Consider the following 9216-nt stretch of genomic DNA (forward strand, 5'->3'; position numbering starts at 1 on the left):
ACAGATGCAGATCTGTATTTGAAAAAAAAACACCTTTATGCTTTTAAAATATACAACCACTTTTGTACTGTATTTGGCTCAAAACAAACGCCATCAACTTCATGAAGTCATGAGAAAAAAACACCCAGAGACAAGCATGTTCCACAAAGGAGGGTGCAGGACTGAAGGCTTCAAATGGTTTTCAAGGACACCTCTTTGCCTTCAGTCCTTTCAAACAGTTGGTATCTGATTACTGCTTTTAAGGCTGAACAGGCACCTACAGAAGTGTACACATCATGCAAACTTCACACACTGAGTACACAGAGAAGTGCAAATATTTATATGCTGTTGTGAAATTTTAAGCTACAGTTATTAAAATCCAAGTTGAGTTTTCTACCCAGTGTCTTACAGCCAAATACCACCTTTAGTTACAGTGCCTGAAGCTGAGATGGTTTAACAGCAAAACCTGGAGTTCCAGTGCCAGCCAAACCCAGCTGTGCAGAGTGCTACACATCCCTGTGACACAGCTTTCGAATCACCTCTGTGCAGCATCTCACACCGTAAGAGTGACCAGCCTGATCTAACTGCATTGTGACAATAATTACATAAAATTAATGAATCCTCTGAAACAATTCCACAGCACTGCAGTGACCAACCAGCACAGCTGGGCACAGGCAGCTGAATCAGGACAGGAACATAAACCCTGGTACTTGCATCTGCTAACAACAGTAACTTGGGTTTAGAATGCCCGTGTAACTCACTAGAGAAGCACAAGCAAAGGAAAACAGGTTTAGAATAACATCTTGTCTTCCTACTGGAGAGTTTTTTATATATCCTATTTACTGTTTTTTAAAATATGGCTTTATAATACTGAGCCATTAGGTTTGTGAGACTTTGCTAGTTATCTCCTGCAGGTATTCCATAGCAGAGCCAACACCAGCTCCTGCTGAACTCATCCTGTTATTAACATTTCCCATACTAGGAATATGGAAGGTAGCAGTTAACTGCCTGTAACAATGCTTTAACATTGTGTTACCACTTGAAAAGCAAAGGAAGAACTGGGGTTTGTTTTACAGATCATCTGAGCTCATCAAATGAACTCACCCATCCTGTTATTAACATTTCCCATACAGAGGAATATGGAAGGTAGCAGTTAGCTGCCTGTAACAATGTTTTAACATTGTGTTGCCACTTTAAAACCGAAGGAAGAACTGGGGCTTGTTCTACAGATCATCTGAGCTCATCAGTGTACTTCTTGGTGCAGCAACCTTGCAGATGCATCCCACGCAACTCACAAGTTGTTTCTCCACCTGAAGTTGGGACTGGCCTCTCGCACTGCAAAGGAAGCAGAGCAGTCACAAGCTAACAGTGAGATGCTGGATGAAAGCATGAGGCCACCTCAGCCTTAACCTGCACATCCACAGGTATCATTTCTTACTACTCCCTTCTGCCCAGGGATGAGTTTTAATGGGAGGGGACAAACATCATTTCACAATATAAAGAATGATTATAGGAAAGGATTTAGTTTATGAGTTAAAGTTCACAGTATTAAAATGTCTAAATATTACAAAATTTAAGGTAGTAGAGCACTTGTTGCTAGAAAAAATGAACTCTCAATTGTTCAGTTAGCCCCTAGCAGCTGATTTATTACTAAAACCCCCAGGAGGTTCAAGCTAGAAAAGCCACACTAATGTAGTTTCTCAGGTTGGTAAATGCTGAAAATGGGAAACAATAAATAATCACATGAATATTTACAGCTTCTAAGTAGGCAGCCCTGGGAGCAGTTATGCCACGTGCAGAAATCATCTCCTTGCGTTTGAGCTTAGTAACATTTACCCAGACAGGCCCCTGCAGAAATGGAACACTGCACTGTGGCCACAAAGAGGAAAGGCAGAACAAAACCCAGCAGACTAAATATAGTTGTTCTACTTAAGTGCTGAACTGATCAAAGATGGGAAACATTTATCCTGCCTCATCTTCCCCATCTCTAGAATGCAGACAGGCAACAGCAGGCACTGAGGAGAGGCAGAAATAGCAAATACAGCCCTTTAAGAATCAGGCAGGTGCCTGGTCAGGTGTGCGATTTCAGCAGACACCAGCACTAGCAATGTGCTAAACACACCTGCACTGCAGCAATCTCTGCTCCAGGCACCTCACAAACACTTTACAGAGTGAAGTCTGGCAATGCCCCGCAATCAGAGGCTTTTTGTGTGTGACCACACTTCAGAGTGTCTGAGGGACAGCTACTGCCACCAATGACAGGGGCAGGGGTTTCCCTCAGGAAAGAATGCACTAAAATCTAATGAGAAACAGCCCACAGAACCACACTGCAAACAGCCCAGCTGCTACAACTTACAGACTTTGCCTTCTTTTTCCAGCTTCGTCAGGTGCACCAGAAGGTTACTTTCTGCTGCTTTAAGTAAATTGTCAGGGATCTCCTAATGGGAACACAAATTACATTCTGATTTGTTTCAACAGCTCCCAATTACTTTTTCAATATTGCTTTTCCAAACTCCTGGGCTATTAACACAGCACTTCCCCTCTGAGCTGTTACACAACAACAGCAAATTGAAATGAGCAAATCTTACACCAGTCAAGCCAGTGGCCCAGCAAAACATTTTTGGCTAGTTTAGTCATTTTTTTGCATTATCTATTTGTATTGTGCATGTTTTAGCCATCTTTTAAGAGGCTGTGCCCTCCTGGGCTGTGTCTGCACAGGGCTGTCAGTGCAGCTGAGCATTTTTAAAGCCAGGTTTAAGGTGCACAGATCCCTGTCACTTCTATCTCATGACAGCATTAGCATTTATTAAATGCCATTTATCAACGAGTATTTTAAAACTCTTTACCCATATACAGACACAACAGTTTCAGGAGGACAAAATATCCTCTACACTTTTCCAATGCCCATTAAGTAAAACCAGTGACATTTCTCAACCCCCATCTCCAGCTCTATCACCCCAAAAGCAAAGCCCTTCACCCAAAAACAGAAGTCTGTTAGGAAAACTTGCTGAAAGACAGGCTTAATCCATTATGGGCCTTTAAAAAGCTCTGGAAGAGTACACTTTTACTTTTAACATGAAAGGTTTATAAGGACTGGAAAAAATCTTATCATGCAGTGGCAGAAGTGGTTTGGGATTCACAGAAACATGTGAATGGCTGTGGACTTCAAAGATGCCTTGTCCAGGAGCTGAGTGGCCACAGGCACTGGAACGCCTGAACTACAAAACACTCAAGTGTGGCACGGCCCTTCTTTTGGAAGCCAACATCAACAGAGCCACAGACCCATTCCCAAACCATCACTGCTGGCAATGGTGACACTTCCTTGGCCACTGACCCTGAGCCTGGGAAGTGGACAGAAACTCTATTTCTGCTCACTGCGGGGACACCCCCTGCCACAGAGCACGTCACTGAGGGGACATGAAGAATGCTAAGGTAGCCACGAGCACCCTTGCCCCTGTTAAATGATACACAAGCCACCCAACATCTGAGCCCAACACCCATCCCTGTGGAAACCTGTTCACCTGTGCTCTCCTGCAGACTGATACATGAGGACCTAGAGCTGTAAGCAGTCTAGCAGCAGACTCCAACAGACTCCGACAAATCAGCTATTAGCAGTCATGACCCAAGCACTATGGCTTTACTTCAGCTTGGTGCTCGGGGACATCCAGACAGGGAAGTTCCTAAGAATTATCTGGGCTCCACTGCAATGAAATGCTTAAAACCACAACCTCAGTGCAGAGTCATGAAAGAGCTTTGGACACAGAGATCTCCTCTTTCTCCCTTTCAGAAAGCCCCCATGGTCTGCACTCAGACTCCACTGTCTGCAGCAATCTGAGAAGGAGCAGTTACCTTGTACACTAGCTTTACTAGCTCCGAGGAGGTATACGATTTTCCAGCACTCTTCTGGAAAACATTCAGAATCTGCTGCTCACGAGCAACGCGGTGAGAAATGTAGCTTTGGATTCTGTGATTAGCATCACGCACTACCGGGCCATGACCTAAATCAAAACACAGGGACCACAGCACTTAGCTCTGCAGTTCAGCAGGCGACTGACTCACGCAATCACTTCTGTCAGCTCTGGCGGGCTGAGAAGCCCTAAGAAGGGGGCAGCCCCTGCAAATGCTAAGATGTTCTCTGCACGGTTTGGGTTTGTGTGGGATTTTTTCATTTGCACAAATAGGCCAAAATTAAGTTTGTATGTCTGCATCATAGTCTGAAAAGCACTGGGGTGGATGGGAAGAATTACAACCTGAGAAGTCTGAGTGGGGAAATGGAATACTTCAGATGGAAGAAGGAAAGAAAGAGAGGATTGCTTTAGGGTATTGAAAGCAAAAGGAAAGGAGTTCTCTGAGCAACAGGCTTTGGAGACAAGACTCAGATAATTTCATTACCTCTGGCTGCCTGCCTGCCTCATTCTCCCCAGAAAACACTGACACTGGCGGTCTAAACTGGCACCCAGAGCAGCAGTGGCTGGGGCAAAGGACTCCTGCACTACTGTCCTGCTGTGGGGCCATCCAGCAAACACAGACGCGAGAGAAGGAACATCTGAGATTGTGACAGAAATGTGTAGGGTAGATCTTCAAACCTAAGCCTGGCTCCCATTGTACTTCAGCCCTTCAAAACACGCTTTGGGGAACATGATAGAAAAGACTCCTGTTTTATCCTGCTAGCAGCCTGTGAGGTAACAGAGATTCTCTTACTTCAGAGCACATCGAAGCACAAAGGACAAAACTGAAGAAACCAACTGGCTCGTGAGATCTTGCAGAGATTCCTAACTCCAGCACCATTTCTGTTGCGCTCCCGAGGAGCTTCGGTCGCTGCAGCAGGACCGGGAGCCCTCTGCTGGCTGAAATGGACGTTCCGGGCACCAAGGACTCTCAGACCTGACTCTCCTCAGTGTTCTGCCCGAAGGCATTTCCATATTACATTTAAAATGAAACATGTTAGGGGAAAGCTTGGCAAAATTCAGCTGCTCACACTCAGTCAGCAGTCGGCTTGTTAGAGTCTCCTACACCTAATGTGAGGCTGCAACCCGAGCGCTAAAGTATGGATGGGAACAAAGAAACAGGCCAAGGATTAGCAAACCCTAAACTTGCAACACAAAGCACCGAGTCGACAGAGAATGCACTGCTAGCGCAAACCGTCCTGGGCTGCAGCTACCGTTTCATTGCAGAACGTACCAACAGCACAAACCATAGCTCTGACTGGGCAGCTCTTGTCTCTTACACAGCTGCAGAGACATGAAAAGCTAGTTCCAAACCAACTCAATATGCAGCTATTCATGACTGAAAGCACATAACATCCATTGGCTTCCTGACTGCAAGCACAGCACAAAGGTCCTTACCACGGCAGCAAAGAGTTACGAACAGCACAAATATTCAGCCTTGGTGAATGTGTCATCTAGATAAACAATGACTTGGGAGAGAGTGAAATAGAACAGATAAAACTGATAAACCAAATAGCATTTGACACACAGTGGGGTTGGAAGGCAGAACTCCAATGAGAGGAACAGACCACAGCTTACAGGTACTGAAGAAAGAAAGAGAGTATCTGATTGATCAACAGACCAAGGTTCTGGAGCTAAAATACTCTTAATTTCACAGCAGTTAAGGCAATAACTAAGCCAGTTGCTATTTGTGTCTGTGTCAGTTTCTGTCCACTGAACACCTTTAATGAAATTCTACTTAGATCTCAAAGCACTTAAAGAACTGCAAAATAATCACACGTTAAGGATGAACATGAAAGAGATTTGGTTATGTAAACACAGGTGGTTAGCAGAAAACGACAGCACTGAGAACAGAGCCACAGTGGCTGGGAATGACAGGCTGAGATGGAATACAGAAAATCTTTAAAACCCCAAGGTGCAGCTCTGGAAAAGCAAACAAGGAGCTCGAACTTCACTTACATAATGAATTTTTAAAATCCAGTCTTGTCACACCTGGTTTATGAAAAGGAAATGCATGCCAAGGTTTGGGGAAGACAGAGGGAAGAAATTAAACCGAAGTCACAGGCTGAATGAGTTGGAAACTTATTTTTAGAACATGATGCTTGGCCTCTTGGCTCTTGTTCAAACAGAAGCTAGGCCATTAACCAAGACAACCACTTGACAGCTCTGCCGTTTTCTAAGATGAGTCTATGATTAGCCTGTGATGTAAAGGACAGACAAGTCTCTCAAAATCATCACTAGGTTACTCACTTTGGCAGCAATGCACCAAAAAGAACAACCATTAGTTTTTCTTCCAGGCTACCATGCAGGCACATGGCCAGAGCAATGTGAGAAAATCAAGGCCTCTGCAGGCTCAGGGCACAAAAGCAGAAATGGAGCCATGTCGGGAAGGAAAGGTATCTATTCAAACCTTGTAAGCCATGCCATGAAGTGATGCTGGCTTAGCACCAGACACTTCTGAGTAATGAACTTGAACTGTGACACTGGTAATGGTGTCCAGCTGATGGAAGAGTCCTTGGATTCCTGAAGGAGCTATCTGAAAACTAGAACCACTCACCTGGGTAGATTAAATCTGGTTTCATTTGTGACAACTTCCTCAAAGTCTTCATGTAGTCATACAGGTCTTCAATGACTGTTGTTCCTTCCCCTAAGATACAGTCACCAGAAAAGATGGCATTTTCTTCTTCCAGATGTAACACCATATGATCATCGGTGTGCCCAGGTGTGTACAGAACTCTGTGTAAAGAACCACAACACAAGAGCCAAGTTTTCCACGGAGCACAAAGGCTGCATTTCAGAAACAAGAAACAACCAAAGCAGCCCTTAACCAGAGCCAGTAAAGAACAGACCCAAAAGGGCTGAAATGTGGGTGCAAAGGACTCCAAGGCCAGTCCACTTCCTTCCACCACACAGAAATGTGTGCTTACCTGAGCGTGGCTCCCTCTGTCTGTATCACATCTCCGTCTTTAAGATAAAAATATTTACGTCCTCCTTTGATTTCCTCTTCACGGTGAGGGACACGAGGAAGCTTACAGATCCGGTACTCAGAGTCTGCTCAGAGAAAGGAAATGATGTCTGAATGTGTCACTAATTCCACAGAAAGATTACTCTTGGAACAAGTGTTGTTAATTATTGTCTAACACCAAACAAGAAATTCTGTCACTTGTGTGTTTATACAGCACCTGTACCAAAGAGCCACACACAACAAGCAGTGAAAGCCACTGAGCACTGACCTCTGTCCCTGCTGCAATCACAGGTGAAATTAATAGAGAAATATCAACTGTTATTTTACTAATAATGTTCCTTCTTGACTCATCCAGAGCAGAAAAGCCCACGTCTCTACAACACCACCACTTCTGTGCTCCCATTCTGCACTGGTTCACAGAAGCACCACTCCACATTTCCCCAGCACTGGATGGAGGCTTTGGAGCTGCAGCTTCCTTCAGCTTCTGTTCTGAGCTGCACAGGAACTGTGCATGTCTTGGCTCCTACCGCTGCAGATAGCAAGCCAGGGAGGTATCTACACCCCCTGCTAGGCCCTACAACCATGCTCATTGGTTGACAAGACCAAAATCCTCACACAGACACCAATATTGTTTTCTGCTTTGCAGATAAGCACTTGGCAACTTTACAGTTGGAAACTGCCTGTGACAAAGCTTGTGGTGAAGTCCAACTTCTGTGCTAAAGAGCAGTACATGATCCATACTGCTTCTCTTCCCAGAGACTACAGCAGAAACATACCTCACCGTGTATCAGCGAGAAATACACATTTTTAGGTCAGAATTCCCCTGTGGACTGGCTAACCTTCTTTTCCCTTCTGACCTGTGAATCTGTCAGAAACTGCTAAAGATCTGATGGAAGGAATCTCAAAAGTTCTGTACGTTACTTTGCCTTTGAAAAAGAACCTGACCCTTCCAGCACAAGGAAAAACGTGGTCCTGTTGTTATTACTGCCAGTGTAGAAAGGAACAAGCAGCAAGGTCTTCTCACATCTCTGAACGTGATGGAAACTGCTGATGGGAAACTACGTTGTGAATATTCCCATCGAAGAAAAACCCACTATGGTCAGCGGAGGTACTGAAGAAAATCTGCGGTAGTGCAGCTACAAGGCTCGGTTATGGACGGCAGCTCTGCACGCTGCAGCAGCGCCTCGGCACGGCACAGCTCTGGCGCTTGCACAGAGCTCTTAGTCAAAGTTTTTTCTTTCCACACGTGAAACATTTTCAAGAGTATTTGCAATCTCTGGCCTACCACTGGGTACGTTTTCACAGATGTCTGGTATTCCACCAGTATGATCGTGATGCCAGTGTGTGACCAAGATTTCCTGGATGGAGACGTTGAAGTCCGACAGCGCCTGCTTTAAGCACCCGATGTACTCGGGAGTAGAGGGCTCCCCGGTGTCAATCAGGACTCTTCTACACGCGGGCACAAAACAACAAGAGGGGTAAAGTAAAACAGTGCTAATCAGGCTCATGTGGCAAACGGTGCTACCCCCGCAGGCTTGCACGGAAATGCTGTAACAAGGGCTGCCGTCGGTGCCAGCTGCCGGTGCCAGCCGCCATCTTCTGCCCCATGGCACCCAACGGCGGCACAGTCCCGTACGGGAGGGGTAAGGCACAAATTCACCCAGCGAGCCCAGGCACCCACCCGCTGCCACCCAGCACAGCGCAGAGGCGGAGGCGGCGGCCGAGCCGCCATCGGTGGGGCGGAGAAGGGGACGGGGCGAAGGAGGTGTCTACGGCCGCCCCGTCCCCTTCTCCCGCCTTCGCGGAGGGTCGTTACCTGGTGCCGGTGCCCACCAGGTAGGTGTTGGTGCCCTGCAGGGTCATGGGCCCCGGGTTGCAGCCCAAGACCCGCACCACTCGCAAGGAGAGCTGCTCGATCCGCGGCAGCAGCGACACCATCTCGGCTCCCGGCTGCGCTGGGCGGGCGGAAGCCGCAGGCCGCGGCTGTCCCCGCCCCGCCTCCTCCGGCAGTGGCGCTCGGCAGGGCGCGGCCGGCCCGGAGCGGCGGCCGGGAGGTGGCGCGGGGCGGGGGGCGGAGGCAGTCGCAGAATCCATGGGGCCGGAGAAGGACTCTGAGGTCATCGAGTCCGACCACGAGCCCAACGCCACCATGGCTGCTAAGCTCGGCCCCAGGTGCCATGGCCACAGGTTTCTTGAACACATCCAGGGATGAGGACTCCACCACCTCCCTCAGCAGCCTGTGCCAATCCCTGAACACTCTGGCAGCAAAGAAATTCTTCCTGTTATCCAACCTAAACCTCTCCCGGGGCGCCTTGAGGCCCTTTC

At 47.1% G+C, this 9216-nt stretch overlaps 1 protein-coding gene across 1 annotated transcript; it reads right to left on the reverse strand.

Moving 5' to 3' along the window:
* Window positions 1-13: 13 nt before the first annotated feature.
* Window positions 14-8898, reverse strand: LACTB2 (lactamase beta 2). Its single transcript, XM_064170728.1, has 7 exons — window positions 8708-8898; window positions 8177-8340; window positions 6854-6977; window positions 6484-6662; window positions 3829-3977; window positions 2336-2417; window positions 14-1314 (listed from the first exon to the last, which is right to left on the reverse strand). The coding sequence occupies exons 1-7, from the start codon at window positions 8827-8829 to the stop codon at window positions 1271-1273; spliced, it is 864 nt and encodes a 287-aa protein (XP_064026798.1). The 5' UTR covers window positions 8830-8898; the 3' UTR covers window positions 14-1270.
* Window positions 8899-9216: the final 318 nt, after the last annotated feature.

This window comes from Pogoniulus pusillus, chromosome 34 (genome assembly GCF_015220805.1).
Source record: "Pogoniulus pusillus isolate bPogPus1 chromosome 34, bPogPus1.pri, whole genome shotgun sequence".
Lineage (NCBI taxonomy): Eukaryota > Metazoa > Chordata > Aves > Piciformes > Lybiidae > Pogoniulus > Pogoniulus pusillus.

Bases quoted from the DNA above. Each gene is read 5' to 3' on its own strand.
- LACTB2 (XM_064170728.1), bottom strand. From the start codon at position 8,829: ATGGTGTCGCTGCTGCCGCGGATCGAGCAGCTCTCCTTGCGAGTGGTG. The intron at 6,663-6,853 runs GTAAGCACACAT...TTCTTTACACAG, and splicing joins ACAGAGGGAGCCACGCTCAG to AGTTCTGTACACACCTGGGC. The intron at 3,978-6,483 runs GTGAGTGGTTCT...GTTTTGATTTAG, and splicing joins ACCAGATTTAATCTACCCAG to GTCATGGCCCGGTAGTGCGT.